This window comes from Triturus cristatus, chromosome 2_1 (genome assembly GCF_964204655.1).
Source record: "Triturus cristatus chromosome 2_1, aTriCri1.1, whole genome shotgun sequence".
Lineage (NCBI taxonomy): Eukaryota > Metazoa > Chordata > Amphibia > Caudata > Salamandridae > Triturus > Triturus cristatus.
Window position 1 is genome coordinate 224,874,980 of NC_140581.1, and position 20,078 is coordinate 224,895,057.

The 20,078-nt window shown below is 49.8% G+C and overlaps 1 protein-coding gene across 2 annotated transcripts in view; it reads right to left on the reverse strand.

Annotated features, from left to right (window-relative positions):
• Positions 1-20,078, reverse strand: part of ATP8B1 (ATPase phospholipid transporting 8B1) — a 546,944-nt gene that overhangs the window by 66,152 nt on the left and 460,714 nt on the right. For both annotated transcript variants that reach the window (XM_085630200.1, XM_085630201.1), the window contains exon 23: positions 2,271-2,494. In XM_085630200.1, the coding sequence (XP_085486326.1) occupies positions 2,271-2,494 (224 nt within the window). The remainder of the gene's footprint in view (positions 1-2,270; positions 2,495-20,078) is intronic.

Genomic DNA, 20,078 nt, shown 5'->3' on the forward strand with positions numbered 1-20,078 from the left:
CAACACTCCCCTCTGATAAACAGTTCGACCACACTACTATAAAGAGACCACTTTGGAATTGTTAAACCAAGGCCCTGTAAACAAATAAGGGACTTTCTGCACAGTGTACCTCGTTCTGGTACACTATATAGAAAGCCAGCTTCCTACAGTTGAGTTGCTTTTTCTGTTTTATGCAAGAGGGTTTGAAACAGAGGTTCCACATAGAAATTCATTCATTCCATTTTGTGTGTTTCGGATCATATACTACAGGAATGCATCTATTGGCCCAAGGGTTCCCATTCTTCCTTGCACTACTCTAGACTTTGTGAATTGCCTTCCTTTTCTGAGATTCTTTCATCACTGTTTCTACAAATGTGCCTCCACCGTCAAAGCTGAAATTCTGGTTCCCAAAAACGGATTGTATTATTGTGTACCAGTATATGGTTAAGACTCCATCCTGAAATTTCAGAAAACACCTCTGTCAACCCCATAGTACAAAACAGTTCATCAGACCATTCATATTATTTTCAGATGCTTCCCCACTTAAGGGTTCTTTTTAAGCCTAATGGGTCTGCAAATGTAATGACTATATAGCGAAGGAAAAACAAAGCTAAACAAGGAGTCGAACAAATGCTGCATTACTATAATGTACAAACTACCAGCTTCTTTCCATGAATACAATTACTTTTAAACACTCACCTCACATAAATTTACCGACCACAGACCTACTATCAGAAGTTTACTCTTCCCCTTTTAACTAAAAGTTTGTATATTCAGCCCATATCTTGTTAGGGCAAGAGGTGATTGGCACCTATTCGCAGTGTACTTCTTCCAAGTGTTACAACAAGTAATATCCATATGTTAAGAGGAGGAGCAGTGCAATATTAGTGACTCCATGGGGTTCCACAGAAGCCATATGGGTAAGAACTGCTAATCTACCCATTAAGGTATGAAGGCCGTTATGAATTACTTTGATCATCTGGTGTGCCGGGCTTTAAGAACTAGGCGATCTCCTCTTCCCAGGTGGATGGTGGGAGCAAGCCCTTACTTGCTGTAGTTCTTACATAGTTCCCTTATGTGGTAGGAGTAGAGCAGAAAAAAACTTCGAGCTCTGCCTTTTTCACCGGATAAAGGTTCATTGAAACACTGCCCAAAATCAGTATCAATAAACGCAAGTGAAACACCCTGTCCAGGCATAGTGCAACTCACTAAGCATTGTGCAAGCTGCCAAGAGACAAAACCGCTCTGTTAAAGTTTTATTAGTATCAATATTATAAATGAGCATGCCACCATTTTGTTTCTTCAAATGCCGGGAACAGCATTCATGATTTTTTCTGGAAGACTTCTACTCTACACCATACTGCCTACTGGCAGCCTTACAATTCATTCATTTAATTTCTCGGCTATAAACTATCTAAAGAAAACATCAAGCCTTTTCATGATTTGACCCAGAATATACCTGGTGCCTGAATTTCTATGAATCTCATCTAATTTAGAGGTCTTTTTGACTTTCAACCTAGAAGGTGAGCAATTTAGTGAGGAACATGGAAGCATAAATATGGCAAGCAGTAGTCTTTAATTCAATTTGAAACTGTCGCTTATGATCAGGGTTTCGCAGCTGGGTTGTAGTAATGGCAAGTAGATATTTTTGGAATCTATACACAATTCTATGGATAAAGTATTAAAAACATACAATACGGCTTGCAATTTTTTGGGACTCTTCCTCAGCCACATCATTTTAGCTACATTAATCAAAAATTAATAAATACTAATTAAATATTTGGAACAAAAATTAAAGAGTAAACTTGGAAGGTTGTATTTCAAAAAGGCATTATTTAAAATGCAAGTAGTGCTTATTATTTTCTAATTGTTTACAAATTAATATAGTGTTTAAAGAATGTACACATCTAATTGTCAAAACACATCTGCCCAGTTCCATATTTTAGGATATTCTTTAATGTTGGCCTACAGTATTAAGAGTTTGATAAAATCAAACCTCAGTGATTAAGTGAACTCAATATTTACTTACACATAAAAGCTAGATGGAACAAACAAGTGCATTTCACTGCTAACAATGAGAATGGTGACTGTTGTATCTTACATATAGATCTATTTAAATTGCAGAAGGCACCTGGTTAGTAGAAAGCTACTCAAGGTCTTACTCTAAAAATATCTTTTTTATACAAGTCCCCATTTTGAATTATGTACTCCAATAGATGAATACATGAAAACTTGAAATGCGTGCACTAGTTCAAATGTAATTACACATTGCAAGCTGTAAAAGAGCTTACCTGGGCAGAAAATCCATTGAAGAATGAGTACCAAAAATGAACTAAGGTGAATGCAAAGTTTTTATAGAAGAAATATCGCAAGAACTTGCACATCCTTATGTATGACCACCTTCCATGAACAAGAATCAACCGTTGTAAGAATCGGAACTGTGCAAAGGAGTAGTCACTGGACATCACTGCCTGCATTCCTTCCTGACCACTTATGCCAACTCCAATATGAGCAGCTGAAAAGTAATAATGATGTTCAACATATTTTGGTTAAAGTATTTACTCTACAAAAGCTAAAAATGACAACTTTGTTACATAAAAAAACATAATAAATTACCCAGCGCATGCTTGTCTCGAAGGTATTTCTCCAATATAAACCACACACATTCTAGGTAAGGATCCCTTTTCTTTGTTAGTGACATGTTTTACATCAGGGTTGTATAAAGTAGATATTGATCCATGACAGGCTTTCAGTATAATTTTGAAAATTGTAGACCAGTCAAATTTATATTGAATGTAATTAGATTTATCGTAAGTGGGATTTATGAAAATCTGACCTGGATTTTGCCAATCTTAAACTATGCTGGAAATCAATTTTTGTTTATCTTCAAGAAGAATCGTTTTTCACCCAAATCTACAGGTCTGAAATGGATATGGCAGGCTTGTCACTGCTTCTATCTAACATTTGGTTTCATGACCACATAGTGCTATACATAGTCTTATATTTGCATACATATCTATTAGAGCATTCAGTAAGCTCAGAGATAGTCCAACGTGCCTCGCTGAGTATCACATTTCAGACCATCTTTTTATGCTCCAAATGAAAGGCTGTCTTTTGAATAATGGGATGAATAGATGCTACCTAACTTAATTACAAGGACTGCATAATTGTACATCTTACTACCATGAAATGTCAACATTTTCTATCCACGCTAGGATCACAGATTTGCTAATCAATCAAAAGAGACATTCATGATGGTCAGAAAGGTGTAATTCCTGTCTTTGGCAGTGGATCATCTTGTTATCTGCGGATTTCTGTGTTGTGAATTATCAGATAATGAACAGAAAAAAGCAATAATCTAATATAAGTTCATGTAGGGAACAATTATCAGACATTTTCCACTTCCTGGGCCATGAACCTTGACAAAGTTCCCAACAGTGTTATTAGTAGAACAGAATCAGGGCCACATCCTTTAATGGGCTATCAATCCAAGTAACTTCATGGTTACAACTCTGGACATAGAAATATTGGTCTCTGTTCATCAGAGAGGACAGCAGGCATTACTTCATTATTACAACTGCAGAGGTTGAACTCTGAAATATACAGAATTGTTTGGAAAATAAACCTGCTCCAGTCACTCTCATTCTCTTGATCACCGATGTTCGGTATGCCTTTCTCAAGCGTCAATGACTTTAAGCTTGTCTAGATGCTCTAAGTAAATATGTTATTAAAGGCACAAGACACCAAAGTCCTTAGTGGGAGCGTCTTCTCTGAAATGAATAAAGTGTAGATACAGCACACTGAACAGAACTATCTTAGCGGAGAACCATAAACTACTATTTTCTCTGACATGCATTACAGGAAAGGTGGTCCAGACAAAACAAACTTCTTAAAATTAACAACATTGAGAAAAAAGAGCATGCTATGCCACTACCACAACTCATTTGTTGAGACTATGTACTATGAACCTGAAGTGTATCTAGCAGTCTATGATAACCAACAGTAAGGCACTTTAGAAAACACAGCATAGACCTCATATGCCCAGGAAAATCAAAATGTGCCTGTGGTTTCATCTGCTACATCGCAATACATGTTTCCCCTTACATCCCCAGATAAACTGGTACAGGTATTTGGGATTTCCTGTAAAAAGGTGAAACTCAGAACCACAAGACCGGTTCATACATTAGCATTTTCTGACCTTGCTGATTGTTTTCAGGTGACTCACAATGTTATCCAACATAAAGCACCCGTTGTGAAACAGAAGAGAAGATGGCAACATTTCTGACCCTTAGATCCAACCAATAACACCCCATATTAAGCTGGTTTATTGTTTTGAAATATATTGACAGCACAATCAATCAATCATAGCATTTGTAAAGCACGCTAGATACCCGTGAGGGTCTCAAGGCGCTGGGGGTGGGGGGGGGAGCTGCTACTGTTCGAAGAGCCAGGTCTTGATAAGTCTTCTGAAGGTCAGAAGGTCTTCGGTCTGCCGTAGGCAGATGGGGAGGGTGTTCCATGTCTTGGCGGCGAGGTGGGAGAATGATCTGCTGCCAGCGGTCACTCTTCAGATGCGGGGTCGGTGGCGAGGGTGCGGTCTGTGGAGCGGAGCTGGCGGGTGGGGGTGTAGAGGCTGAGTCGGCTGTTGAGGTACGTTGGTCCAGTGTTGTGGAGTGCCTTGTGTGCGTGGGTGAGGAGTTTGAAGGTTATCCTCTTGTTGACAGGGAGCCAGTGCAGGTCTCTCAGGTGGGGTGTGATGTGGCTGCGGCGAGGGATGTCGAGGATCAGGCGTGCGGAGGCGTTCTGGATGCATTGAAGCCATTTCAGGAGTTTGGCCGGTGCTCCTACGTAGAGTGCGTTTCCGTAGTCCAGTCTACTGCGGACGAGGGCCTGGGTGACTGTCCTTGTTTCAGTGGGGATCCACTTGAAGATCCTGCGAAGCATGCAGAAGGTGTTGAAGCAGGAGGAGACTGTATTGACCCGCTTCGTCATGGAGAGGGTAGAGTCGAGGATGACCCCTAGGTTGCGTGCGTGGTCGGTGGGTGTTCCTAGTGCAGTCAGCCACCAGGAGACATCCCAGGACGAGGGGTGGATCCGAGGATGAGGACCTCAGTCTTGTCAGAGTTCATCTTCAGTCGGCTGTTCCTCATCCAGTCGGCGATGGCCTTCATTCCTTCGTGGAGGTTGGTTTTGGCGGTGTGGGGGTCCTTGGTGAGGGAGAGGATCAGCTAGGTGTCGTCGGCGTAGGAGATGATGTTGAGGTCGTACCGTCGTGCGCGAGCGGTGCCATGTAGACGTTTAACAACGTTGGGCTGAGGGATGAGCCTTGGGCTATGCCGCAGATGATCATGGTGGCTTCGGCGTGGAAGGGGGGGGGGGGGGGAGAAGAGGGGAGGCTGACGCTCTGTTTTCTGCCGGAGAGAAAGGAGGAGGTCCGATCCAAGGCCTTCTCTTGGATTCCGGCGTCAGCGAGGCGTGTTCATAGTGTGTGGTGGCAGACAGTGTCGAAGGCGGCTGACAGGTCCAGGAGGATGAGGGCCGCGGTTTCTCCGTTGTCTAGCAGGGTCCTGATGTCATCAGTGGCAGCGATGAGGGCAGTTTCGGTGCTGTGGTTGCTGCAGAACCCGGACTGGGACGGGTACAGGAAGCTGGTCAGTGGTTTGTTGATGGCCTTTTCGATGATCTTCACTGGGAACGGGAGCAGGGAAGGCGTTGATCTCTGCGTGCTTCCAGCTTTCCGGGAAGGTCGCTGTCTCGAAGGAGATGTTGATGGTTTTCCGGAGATGGGGTGCGATGGTGCTGCTGGCTTTGTTGAAGATGTGGTGTGGGTAGGGGTCTTCCAGGGATCCGGAGTGGACGGTGTTCATGATCTTGCTGGTGTCATCGTGGTTGGTCCAGGTGAGCAGGCGGTTGGTACGGATAGTGGTCGTGGGAGCGGGGGTCTCAGTGGTTGCCGGGGTGGTGACAGCGTTGAAGCTGTTGTGGATGTCTGAGATCTTGCAATGGAAGAAGGTGGCCAGTGAGTCGCACAGGCCTTGTGAAGGTGGGATGTCGTTGGTGTTGGAGCTGGGGTTGGAGAGTTCCTTCACGATGCTGAAGAGCTCTTTGCTGTTGTGTCCGTTGTTGTCTAGGCGGTCTTTGAAGGAGGTCCTTTTGGCGGATCTGATGAGGAGGTGGTGTCTGTGGGTGGCGTTCTTGTGGGCTGTGTAGCTTTCTGGTGTTCGTTCATGGATCCAGTTTTTTTCGAGTTTTCGGCAGGTTCGCACGGAGGCCTTCGGTGAACCAGCTGGCTTTCTTGCTGGTGTGGGTGTTGGAGGGCTTCTTGAGCGGTGCGAGGGTGTTGGCGCAAAGAGCATAAGATTAAAAGAAGTCATCTTATTTATTAGAAACAATAATTCTCCTTGACAATAAGACAAAATATGAAACTAGTGTTTGAGAACAACTGAAACAGTAAGTAATGCCTCCTATAGTGCACAGAGCGTAAAATACAAAATATTTAATCTATTGACCTCAATATTTATCTTTTTTTTTTTTTAAAGGTGCAAGAGGTTGATGATTTGAAACTTATGACTCCAACTTTATTTTTAATAGATAAACCCTACATTTTCCAGATTCCTTCAACACCCTTTACCTAATTTATTGTTAACTAAAAGTGAGTGCTGAAATTCTATTTTCTTACTCTTAGTACGGTCTACATTATATACTTTTAAATGACTCCTGTTGGATCAGAATAAGAAATGCCATTTTGCAATTTATTTTCTGCATTATAGCGGTTTTAGCACTCGCAAGCAAAAAGAAAGCCAAACAACTCCATATTTGTTGTTTTTTAGGTCGAAGCCTATCAAGCAGTGCAGCTGTCCGGTTGCAAAGACATTTTAGTTACATACTACAAGCTATACTAGGAACACATTCCACCCATTGTTCACCATTAGCTTTGTGGTTTGTAACATACATTTGCTGGCTTTATTTGTTTTAGGCTGCCCAGCATGTCTTTGTCCCTTCCGTGGAGATTGGCATGTTTATCACCTCTTTTACTGTCTGCAAACTTTTATTTTTCATGAGGCATTTCATGGAGGAAGTTTCCTGTGTCCTATCTTTCTGCTTGAGTTAATCTACTTGTCTTTGCCACTAATCTTACATGCCTGTGAGGAACAATGTTGTGTTGCACCCAAAAAAGGGGGGGGGGGGAGGTAAGAGGACATACCGGATTCATCCTCCCGAACAAGTATTTCATTTAAAGAAAGAAACTCAGCAATGTCACTAGAAACATCTCTACTGAAGCAAAACAAGTTTTTTTTTATAAAACCCTCACCCACCAGGGTTACCCCTTGGTAGCATGCTACATCATCGGGCTGGGCTGTTCCCATGAGGCACAGGGTCAGACTGATTTGCATATGGCCATGTCTGAACTGGGGTGGCAGAGTGGGCTAAAGAATGGTGATGGATTAAACCCAGATCAGTTGACTGGGGGCGAGTGCTTGCAATGTTCAACACTCCGTCCATCATTTCCTTTGGTTTTTAGTTTGTACAGACTGACATGGGAGAAAATTAAAATGATGAGGTTAATGTAATGCATATAAACAAAGTAAACTTTTCAGTTACATTTTCTCCAATTTCAAAGTGTCATATTTACACATAGCAGGCACGTTGCACTCAGTGGTTATTAGACCCCCCACCATATTTATAACTGAAAAATACAGCCATTCTTTAAATTGGGAATAATTCAAAGTGCAGAAGAATGTTGCATCAAGTGGAGAAATATGTTCCTTATAAGGAACATTTCTGGAGAACATTTTTCTGCGCTTTTCAATTCATCCCATTAAAAAAAAAATATATATATGTGCATGTTTGTGTTGTACATGTAACAGTGCCACATATGGTTAAAGGGTCTCCGGGTTGAAGGGTAGGGATCACCCATACACATATATCCCAACACACCTGTTCTTAGATACCCCCCAGACCATGCACTCACTGCCCCGCATGGCAGCCCCATCATAGGAGTCACAGTATTTTGTTCAAACCACAGTATCAATCTCCATGGACATTAGGTTTAAAGTCATTAAAGCTGGGTGAGGGAATGTCTGCTAACAATGGTTTTCAGTAGCTCATGACAAATTTTAACTGATCAGAAGGAGCTCTCATTACAGAAAAGGTAGGAGACCCCTGCTCTACATGCTCTAAGATTTTCCGCTGGATCCCCATGACCACTGGGAAAACCATCACCCAAGCCCTCGACTCCAGTCAACTTGACTACAGAAACGTACTCTATGCTGGAACCATCAAACAGCTCCTCAAATGTCTCCAGACCATACAGAACACCACAGCCAGACTCATCCTCAACCTCCCCAAATGGACCAGCACAACTCCCCACCTTCAAATCCTCCACTGGCTCCCCGTCCAGAAGAGATGCCATTTCAAGCTGATGACTCATGCCTACAAAGCCCTCCACAACGTCGGATCCACCTACATCAACCACCACCTGGCGCTCCACTTTCCCACCTGGAACCTTCTCTCCGCCTCCCTCGACCTTGCACACATCCCTCCACCGGAGCCACAGTGGAGGTTGTTCCTTCTCCTACCTCGCCACCAAGTCCTGGAACAACCTCCACCTGCGAACCTCCTGGTTGCTCACCACTTCAGGAAGGGGCTCAAGTCCTGGCTCTTTGACCAAGGCCGCAGAGCCTCAGCACTGGGATGCCCCCAGGGGTGATAAGCCACTAAATACAAATACTGTATGATTGATTGAGCTTTTTCATCTCCAGTATGTTGACTGAGACCTTCTTCGGGCCTATGGATCCATAGACTTACACAGCCCCCATCGTAGTCCTAGCCATGATATTTTGACGCAATAAAAGATTGCCAATTTGAAGATAAAATCTTCACTATGAAAAAAGTCCCATCTTGAATCCAGCCAAGAGTGAGTCAAATTTATGGTATTCCCGCGGGGGCGTGGCCAACTGCCGAGAGAAATGGCTGCACAATAGCTTTGCTCCATCGCACCACTCCCTAAATATCCTGAAAATATACATTTGCCCAGAGTCGAAACAATGAAGAGGGGAGCGCCCCTGAGGCGCGCCCTGCCGCTGTACGGATGGCTGCCTCGATCTGCTGCGCTCCGGTGGAGAAAACTGGCTGTACCTGGGCGGCTGCGGCGGAGGACGCGAGGCGTGCGGTCTGGGCCTCCAGCCGCACTCTGAAATCGACACCGCGGCTGCGGTGCATATCCTAGGCCCGCCTCCTGGTCGAGGGAGCCGCGCTGACTTGGCTTCCGGCCGCAATTCCTCCGGTGAGTTTTCTGCCCCTCGCGCCCCCCCCCCCTGGTCTGGATAGAGTCCTGTGGGCTTGCGGCGGCCCGCTTGGGCACCCGTGGCAGCGACTAAGGGCCCAGACTTCCAGGGTCCAGCAAGGAGGGCCACGCATAGCAGCAACTGTCTTCACCCCACCGGCTTGACCCTCTCCCCATTCCCCCCCTTCGCATTCAACATTTAGCAGGCCGCCTGCCCTGAAGGCGCTCAACGGTTAATCAACAGCGATTTAGGGGACTGTCTCTGGGCCACTACGGGGGAAGAGGCATGCAGAGAGGGTTCACTCGCTAACAGTTGCTGAGAGTGCGAGTGCCGGGAGCACTACAACACTTACCTTTACTAAATTGCCCTCGTGAGGGGGGTACACCGGACAGACATTGAACTCCTTGTTTTCCTTGGCAGAGGGAGCGCTGTCTACATGGGCGACAGACATCACTGATTACCTGCTGGAGGGAGGAGCTGAATTCTCCATCCTAGTTGCACTGAGCAGTAACTTCCTACCCTGCAAGGGCCTGCTGGAGGGTGATTATTTGAGTGGCCAGCAAAGGCAGCAGTACTGCATCAGCACCCCCTCATTTTTTCGTTGTGCGCCTCCTCGTGTAGTGTTTAACTCATGGGTCTGGGCCCAACTGGCGAAACCAGACAAGCCGGAGAGGGCCTTGTCCCTCTTGCAGGCGGCAGCGAGTAGCTGAGACTGCCTGGTCCCTTATCCTGCACATCCCACACACAGACTAACATTGCGAGCGGCCGCAGAGGTGGAGGCGCGCTCAAAGCAAAGCTGGAAAAGTAGGCAATGCAGAAAGCCCAGGACGAGATGCAATCTAACTCCAAACCTAGGGGGGAGCCACCAGACCCCCACGCTGCAAGACATAACAGTGGTGCGCACCTCTCTGGAAGGACGCATTGATACGGTCGCTTCAAAGGTCTGTCTGATCAGAGCAGACATGCGGAAAATGGCCAAGCGCATCACCGAGGTTGAAGTCACGACCAAAGACCTAATGACAGATACAGACCTCCTCAAGCACCAAGTAACTGAACTCCGAACCAATCAAGATGTGCTCGAATGACAACACAACAACTCTGAAGGTCGAATGCGACGCAACAACGTTCACATATTAGATGTGCTGGAAAAGGCCGAGGGGCAAGCGGCGGACTGGTTAGTTGAAGACCTGATATTGCAACATCTCCAGTCAAAGTGGCTGTCCAAGCACTTTTCCATTGAAAGGGTGCACCGGGTGCCAGGTGGACGGCCCAAGTCTGGCGCGCCCCCCAGGACTCTCCTGGCAAGGGTGTTCAACTTCCGTGACAGAGCAGGGGCGCCATACTCCAAGCAGCCAGAGCTGCCCTACTGATTGCCATAGACAATAGCAAAATCACTTTCATTCCAGATTTCACGCTACGAGTGCAGAAACAATGTCGTAGTTTCCTGGAAGTGAAGGGAGCACTGCGGGATCAAGAAATTAAATATGCCATGCTTTCTTCTGGCAAAGCTGCGAGTGGAATCTGAGGGGAAAGTGTGTTTTTTTTCTACTAGGCCTGAAGATGCATGGGACTGGTTTGACAGCTGGCGCACGGTCAGCAAATGGAACCTTAAACCACACTGACACAATGGTAATTTGGACAAGTCGAGCCGCCAGCATGGGTCCCCGCCTAGCGGCAAATCCATGATGAAGGGTTCAGGGGACTAGAGACTAGCTGATTGAAAGTCTGCGACAGAGGCTTCCAGACAGCATGGTCTTTGTGTAACTTGGTATTGCTGTTTGCAATTTAATGACCGTGCTCGCTTCCTGCTGAGGGGTATCGTCACTCTCGTACTATCTGTAATCTGTTATGCCTTAATCCAAAGATTGTTGGGCTAACAATGGGGTAAATGTGCCAACATGAATCGATGCCCCAGGGAGTGGGGTTGGATCACGTTACTTATTCTTTAAAGGCTGGGCGATAGGCACGCTGCAAGTTTGGGGTGGCGGGAGGTTCAGTGCTCGTCATGCAGAGAGGCAGGGTGGGGGAGGGTGGAAGGTGTGTTGGGGGATTTGTTCCATACATTTTTGTTGTTTTATTGTGAGGGCAGTGATGCAAGATACATTACGCAATCCGGCACAGTTAGGGCTCACTGATTCGGCATATCGAAATTTGTCACACACACTCAAAGGAGGATGGCGCCCCCATTTATTTCTGTTTACCATGTCAGATCATAGCATGAACAGAACGCTCCGCATCATTACTTGGAACGTTAATGGATTGGGAGAAACTCAAGCGTGGGGTACCTCAAGACAGGCCCGGACATTGCTCTCCTTCAAGAGACACACCTCATTGGTAACACCTGCAAAGCACTAGACCGCTGGGGCCATAGGTTAGTGGCACACGCAGGATTTACAACTGGCTCTATAGGGACCGGTATTCTTATTGGTAAACAATGCCCATTCATAATACAGAATACTTGGATTGATGACCAGGGTAGGTATACAGCAATAGCGGGGACTTGGGAGGGGAAACCCCTTCACATACTCTCCATCTTTATTTCTCCAATTCTGAAGACAAAAATGTTATCTGACCTGGGTAAACTCCTGCTGGATCTTCTGGTTGGTATCCTGGTGATGGGTGGAGACTTTAACCTTGCAGTGGATGGTCAGGTTGACCGACATCCCCCCTGATACGGCCCACCCGACACCTCCCCCTGCTGGACTTCGTCCTGGCATTTGGCCTAGTGGATCTCTGGTGCCACTTTAACACCCTGAAGCAGACTTACTTTTCACTCCGGGGCCCATAGTAGTCAGTCCAGAATTGATCATTTGTTCACACATGCTGATCTCTCCTACTTTACTGCCGCTAAGTCCCTGGCGTGTGGTATTTCATATCACTCCGCTGTTCTTATTCAACTGACTTTACCTCAGGACCACCGTCGCCTCAACCTCTCCATAAACCCCTGGAGCCTGAATATCCCACAGGTCAGATGTGACCTGCTCAAGGGAGTGACTCATTACTTTGCTGAGAATGCACATTAAGTTCAATCTCACTGCATGCTATGGGGGCCTTCGGACGGTAATCAAGGGTCAGGCTCTTTCACTGATGGTGGGACACAAGAAGGAACGGTTGGCTAGATTAGACATCCTGGAGCAGGAGATTAGGGAGTTAGAAGATGAAGTGGCAACCAGTGACGAACTGCTTGGTCACACCTTAAGTGCCAAACGCCGAGACTATTGTCAGTTAGCGATGGAGACTGCCAAGGCGAAGCACAAAGACTTCATGGAATTTATGAGTTGGGTGACGCCACGGGTAAAATGCTTGCCTGGTTGGAGAGGCGGGAGACCGCTCAGAGATGGGTGCCCCTTATTGAGACGGACACAGGTGAACAGGTTACGGATCCACACCACATTGATGAGGCCTTCGCCTCCCACTTTGCCTCCATATATTCCTCCGCCACTCATACCACTTTACAAGACTCCAGAGATCTCTTGGCCACTAGGACAGTGACTCTTTGGAGGGTGACCTTACGGAAGACAAACTAGCGACTGCCATTAGCGGTATTAAGTCGGGCAAAGCCATGGGCCCCAATGGGCTCCCGATAGAATTGTTGAAGCTAGTGGCCTCCAAGATAACGCCTGCTCTCGGGGCTATGTACTTGGAGTGTTACCAGACAGGGTCGCTGCCCCAAGATTTGATGCTGGCCTCAATTGCAGTTATACATAAGCCAGGCAAACCAGTGTCGAGATGTGAAGCTGATCGCCCCATCTCGTTGACCGTTGAAGTTAAAATCCAAGGTATTGGCTAATCGTCTACTTCCAGTTATATGCAAGCTTCTGCAGCCCGTTCAGTCGGGCCTTATACCTGGCCACAACACGGCCTTTAACCTCCAGAGACTCCACGGGATGATGGGGAGAACCCACACCATTCTAGAGGACGCTGCATTGCTGTCACTGGACGCTAAAATGGTGTTTGACACCATTGAGTGGCCCTATGTATTTGCATTTGTCGAGCGTCTGGGGTTCGGCCCTCACTTTATACAATGGGTTAAATTATTATACCCGGTCCCACAGCCCAGGTGGTAGTTAATCAACACTTCCCGATGCTTTCAACTAGAGAGAGGTGGACTAGGCAGGGCTGCCCCCTGTCACCCCTCATATTTGCTCTGCTGCTGGAACCACTGGCGACCTGGATCAGGGGGGACCCTATGATCAGGGGGACAAAAGTGGACAGACCAGCACAAGGACAGAATCTCCCTATATGCGGACGATGTCCTGCTATACGTAGTAGCACCTTCATCCTTGATCCACAGGATCCTGCCCATTTTTGCAATCTTTAGTGCCCATTCGGGATATACTATAAATTGGACGAAGTCGGTTTTATTTATGCTGCAGGGCCCTGTACCACAGATGCCCAAAGACACCACTATAACAGTCGCTGTTACTGAGGGCTTCAGATATCTCTCCATTTACATTCCGCCACAACCCGCACTCTATGATGTCAATCTCAAACTCCCATTGACCAGGCTTCGGAAAGATGTACTTTACTGGCAGACGCTGCCCCTCACTTTACTCGGAAGAGCGGCGTTGTTCAAAATGCTGGCACTTCCTCGGTTTCTATATGTATTACAGAACACCCTGCGAACACCCTGCATAGGGTTCCAGATGCTTATTTTACCAGTGTGGAGAGCTAGGTTTGAACTCTCCTATGGGACGGGAAAAGCTCGCGCATCGCGACACAAACTGACCAGAGGGTGGTACGACGGGATTGCGTTGCCTGACCTGAAACAGTACTACTGGGCTTCCCAGCTCGCAGTGATTAATCAATGGTCCTTCGCTCCACCGTCTGAGCCGGTGTATCACACGGATAGATGGGTAATGGCTATGGGAGGGTACCAGCGCGCATTCTATTCCAGTCCTAAACGACAGCACCTCACCGGCCCCACGGCACACAAGGTGGCGCTTTGGCACTCTGCAACAAAGAAACTAGGGTGGCACAAGAAATTAACATTGCTCACTTCCCTATAGGAACCCGAGCAACTCATTCGCATCTCTCCAAAAAGAATATCAGTTGGCGGAGTCAGAGACATTCCATTACCTCCAAATCTGACATGCACTTACCACTGTCGTTGCCGGCGATGGGGCTTTACCAGAGGCCTCCCCGCTGGAAGATAGACCTCCTAACACGTAAGGCCATTTCACTTACCTTCCATAAATTAATAACCAATAAACCTGACCCATTGATACGTCTCCGACAACTGTGGGAAACAGACCTGGGATATCTAGATGACGACTGGCAGGAAGCCCTCTCCTCCCCAGGGAAGTCTCCATCCCAATGCGACTACGTCTCATTCAACTTAAAATATTACACAGAACTTATCCATCAGCACACATACTGGTTAAGATGGGTTATCAGCCAGATCCTGGGTGCCTTGGAGGGTGTACAGCTGAGGGTACCTTTTTCCACACAGTGTGGGAGTGTCCACTACTCCAGCCTTATTGGGTGATGTAGGACTTGGCCTTTTGGGCTAAAGTTCCCTAAACTTTTTGCTTTTCCCCTAGACTGTTTTCCTGACAGAGTTGCCAATTTAGATGCTTTGGTTACTGTGCCACTGCTGATCAGTGTCAAGGTACACAGGGTTCCCTGTGTAAAGCGCAATGGTAATTGGTTGGCCATGATTAGAATGTTGCCTTACTAGTAAAGTCCCTAGTAATGTGCACTGTGTGTGCCAGGGCTAGTAATGCAAGGGTGCACAGAGAAGGGAACTCAGGCCTGCAGTGTAGGGCCTGTGCACAGTTTGCTAAGTTAGCATGTGTCCTGACAAGTGCAACCACTTGTCAGGCTTTACTTTACCTTTTGCATACACCGAGGGCACCCCTGTGGTAGGTCCTAGGTAACCCCTGGGCAGGGTGCAGCGCAAGTAAAACGCAGGACATATACTGAGGTGTGTGTTATGTCCCGACAGTGAAAAACACTCCATTTTGTTTTTCACTGGTGAAAGGCCATTCTGCGCATAGGACAGAATGGGGGAGGCTGGGTTTTGTGTTTGTTAGCCTAGTTTCCCATCAGATTAAAATGGGGAGGTGAAGCTTGGTATGTATGAACTTGCAGTGCCATAACACATATTTCTATGAAAGTGGTTTTGTCACTGTGTTTAGAAACCACTCTTTTAGAAGTGGCTGAGTTTTGTGCTTTAGGCATTTCTGTGTGTCTCTTCTGTAGGTGGATTGACTTTCTGGATCTAATAGGGGAGGGGTGAGATGGCACCAGGCTGACCTGCATCTGGAGAGGAGGCGTAGGAGAAACCCCGGAAGGTGAAGAGGCCTTGGTTGCAGCTATAAAATTATTGACCCATCTCCAGCTGAGTGATTAAGGATCCAGACCCCCAGTATCAAAGGGAGAAATGTGACACTGTGAGGGAGACACCGAGAGCTGATTTAGGCAGGGGTCAGTGACCCCTGAGCACAACGAACTTTAAAGACATTTAGGGGTATAATTATGAGAGCTGAGGCCCCTGAACGTTGGAATAGAAATATAGAAATGGATTGAGACTGAAAACGCTTGGACCCATTTCGTGGTCAGAACCTCTGCTAAGGAAGGAACTGAAGAGACTGCTGGTAAGGACCAACTCATGCTTCGTGATCAGGGGCTGGTCTGCAGTTTGCTGTTTTAACCAAGGAAGAGGCTGTTGGGACTGTGCTTTGTGCGCCTGGGTTCCCCTGCTTGAAGACTGTGCTTAGTGCTGTGTCTTGTAACCCCAAGGGCCCGAGGTAAGCTGGCTCCGTGTTTGGAAACACAGGAACATAAAAGTTTCCGGAGACTTTTCAACCGACGCGGTGAGCGTGTGTGGTGGCAGCTTGAGACCCTCAGAAGGTGTGCCCTGTGATCTTGGACACACGAAGGAAAAGCGAGACTCGGACGCGCTGGGTGCGTGTCATGGTGCACACGAGACGTTAGTGAAGAGCGCCTGGTCAATGTGTGCATCAAATGTGAAGTGAATCTCGGAAGCGCAGGGTGTGTATCGTGGTGCACCGCAGGAGTTGGTGAAGAGTGCCTGGTCCGCGTGTGCATCGGAGGGTGCGTGTCATGGTGCAACGCAGGTGTTGGTCAAGAGTGCCTGGTTGGCGTGTGCATTCAAAGTGGAGTGAGTGTCGGACACGCAGGGTGCGTGTCGGGGTGCACAGGAGGCGTTGGTGAGGAGCGCCTGGTCATTGAGTGCACCGGAGGAGAAGTGAGGCTCGGACATGGCGAGCGTGTCGAGGTGCTTTATTGTTCTTTGGTGGGAAACACTGCTGATCATAATCTTTAAAGATCAGTTGCAGTGTCACTAACATCATGAGTACTGAGACGAAGAAACTTACTAACTCAGTAAGTGAAGCGCTGTTTGTATACACACATAATGTGCAATTTATCAACCAAGCCAATTAAAAGGAAAGCAAAGTCATATGTTCTGAATATTGGGAACATGTTCAGAATGACAATTAAGTTTGGTTATGTGGAAACTTTATTAAAATTATGGTGACTGGGGGGGGCGTGGTCTCGCCGCGGACGATGTGAGTCGCGCATCGACGAGGCTCCGGGCCGCCGCCGATGAAAACAGCCTTTACAGCGGGACAGCGGCTGTGGGGACGATCTGGCTGGGGGGGACCGGCTGGTCGCTGTGTTCGGGCAGCTACCTGGCGACTTGGGGGTCCCTGGCTCGAGCAGAGGCGAGACGACGCGGCATTTGAGACGAGGCATCGGCGGGAGAGAGCGCGACCGCCAACTTGGGTGCCCTGACTCGCCGCGCTGCGGTGTGCATGCGCCTGGCTGCCCCGGGAAAAGAGACGCCGGAGAGCAACACAGACGGGTGGCGGAGAGGCGACGGCACCGAGGCGGGTCAGCCCCTTAAAACACGCGGGCTCGACAGCGGGAGAGACCGGGCTTGTGGGGGGCAACGGCCGCGGCCGCCATCTTGTGGTCCGCGTCTGGCCCTGGCCCGTGGACCCGGCTGCACGACTGGTGGTGCCGCAGCGGAGGTGGGCCACGCTGAGACATTGGACTTGGGGCGGATCGCTGAGACTGGTCTGGGAGCACCCGGCGATACACACTGCGCCTCGTTGCCCACGTGGAACTGCGGTGGTGTGGCGGCGCTGCTTGCCCTGCTGCCGGTGCCCTGTGTGCCCGGGGACCCTGGTTTGGACCTGTCGGGCCCGGGCCGGTGTACTGTGCCGCTGGCTGGCGAGGAGACTGTGCTTGGGGGCGCCAGCTGATCGCGGAGTGCGGCCGAGGAGAGCCTCCGGGAAGCCACGTGTGATGTAGCGGACGACCACTGCAGCGCCCAGATCTGGTAGGCCGGGACCTCCCGGAAGAGCTGTGAGACTGGTGGGGCCTGAAGGAGACGGCGAACGGCACGACTGACGCGGGGAGTGTGGGACGGCCCGGTGGAGAGGACCGTCCACGGTGGCGCTGGGGGCTACGAGAAGCCGGCTGTCCCCTTGAGAGACAGAGTGGGGGAGGCTTGACCCACGCGGTGGCTGGAAGAGTGAGGCCATTGAGAAAGCGACACACTTGGGGCGCGCCTGGCCCCAGCGAACTGTTGCCTGTGGCCCCCTGCTTGCATCCCCAGACCAGGAGGGGGTGGACTGGTGCTGGGTGGAGTGAGGCCCGCTCCCACGCCTTGACTCAGGAGCTTGCTAGTGGCCCACATTGCGTGACGACCATCCCCCCGGCTGCGGGTCGCCTCTGGAAAGGCTGGCCACCATCTTGAGGGCTGGGAGTACCCTGCGGAGTGGACGGCGCTGTGAGAGACCCCCGGCGAGCGCCGGCGGATGTAGAGAAGGGCCCCCCGAGGCTGGCTGGTGGTGACTCTTGGGGCCTGGATTGGCGTGGGGCCCGGCCCGGAGGATCCCTGTGGGTGCCCATAGCTGCGGAGAGTGGGCCTGCCCCTCCATACCATACTGCGGCCCTCACCTGTAGAGACTGTTGAGGGTTCTGGGCCCCAGGGCGCATTCGCGCGAGCCCTTGGAGAGCCGGGGGAAGCACCGAACGACGACGTTGCCCGCTGCGGAGAGTGTTCTTCGGGGGGTATCTGCGGCCTCCCTGAATCCCGACGGGGCCGGATCTGTCCGGGGGCCGTCTTGAGGTGCGGGGGGCTTCCCAGCTGGGCCTGAGGCCGGTGGTGACTGCGTGGCCCTTGGGGTGCTGAGTGCGACCTATTGTGGCCGCCTAGTGGTGCGCCTGCCCTCCGGGGGGCCAGATTCCACGCGGAGGGAGCGGCCCAGCATTGTCCCTGACATGACCCGCACGAAAGCAGCGAAGGGGCCCCCGGCAGACTCTAAGGACACCTCAGTAATGGACCTGTGGGGCAAGTCTGGCACCATGCCGTCGGGAGCGGGCACGTCCGCTGAGCCAGTCACCCAGTCCTTCATGGCGCTGTTTATGCAGGAGCTCAAGGCGGAGATTGGGTCGCTTCGTACTGAGGTGCAGGCCTGCGTTAAAGACCTTCGGAAGGATGTGGGGGAACTGGGCGACAGAGTGGATGACATGGAGAAGACCCTGGATGCTCGCACAGAGGATCAGGAACGCCTGTGGCAGCGGTTGGCGACCCTAGAGGAACAACACGTCGAGCTCCAGATCAAACAGGAGGACTTGGAAAATAGGGGGCGCCGGAACAACATCCGCATTAGGGGTGTCCCATCTGGGGCGGAGGGCACAGACATCATGACATTTGTGGCGGAGTTGCTCCACGACATCCGCGGAGACGACGATGCCTCGCCGCCGGCGCTGGACCGAGCGCACAGGGTCTCGGGTCCGGCGGGGCAGCCTGGACTTCTGCCGGACATCCTGACGCGGGTCCACTTCTTTGTTGAGAAGGAGGCGATTCTCAAAGCTGCCAGACATAAGCCCACGATTCACTACAAAGGCATGTCCATTCAGCTGTTTCAGGACCTAGCTCCTACGACTCTCAGGCGCCGCAGGGACTTCAGGCCCATCACGGACAAGTTGAGGGAGCTTAATATTCGCTACCAATGGGGACACCCCTTCGCCATCATGTTCCAACGGGACTCCAAGCGCCGGGTGTTGCGCTCCTATCGGGAGGCAGCCCAACTGCTCCAAATTCCGGACTCTCCGCCAGCTAGCCCCATGAGGCGACCGGTTGTCCACAGATCTCCGCTGAAGCCACAGTGGTCCACCGTGCGACGATCTCGACGCCCTTCTTCGCCGGAGGGCAGCAGGGCGTCCCGGGACAAGCAGGATATTATCCAGCACATCAAGTCCCTGGAGGGGGGCCCGTCGCTGTCAAGTTCACAAGCATCTCCCCTCAAGTGAAGCCCCATAGGGAGACCGCCCCAAGTTGGAACCGGTCTCTGGTATTGAGCGGACCTCCTGCCGGTTCAGACTTTAACCCACCAGGACGAACCTGATTGCCTGCACCTGGCGACGTGGCTGGCTGCGAGCTTGTGCCTGTTGCGGGATCTTCCTCTTTCCTGAGGAGGCGGCGGCCCGGAGTGGGCCTAACTGACTTGATTTCCCGATCTGGCGATGACAAACCCCCACACCTATCCATGGGAGAGTGACATCTCCGGGGCAGCTTGTGCCGTAGTGCCTGGCTACCCCCTGGACTGGAATAGGACATGTTGGCCATGTTGGCCGCTTTTGTGTTTTTATGGTTTGTTCTGTTTCCTTTGGCCCTCTCCCTCCCCCTGCCCTCCCTTCCTCTGGGTGCCCCTTAGACGGGGGGGGGCCAGGCTAGCGCCTGGTTGATAGGAGACCGTACTGCTTCCCTTATGGCTTTGGAGCTATAATGTCGGACCCTTGCTGGAAAATTCTCTCCCTTAATGTAAAGGG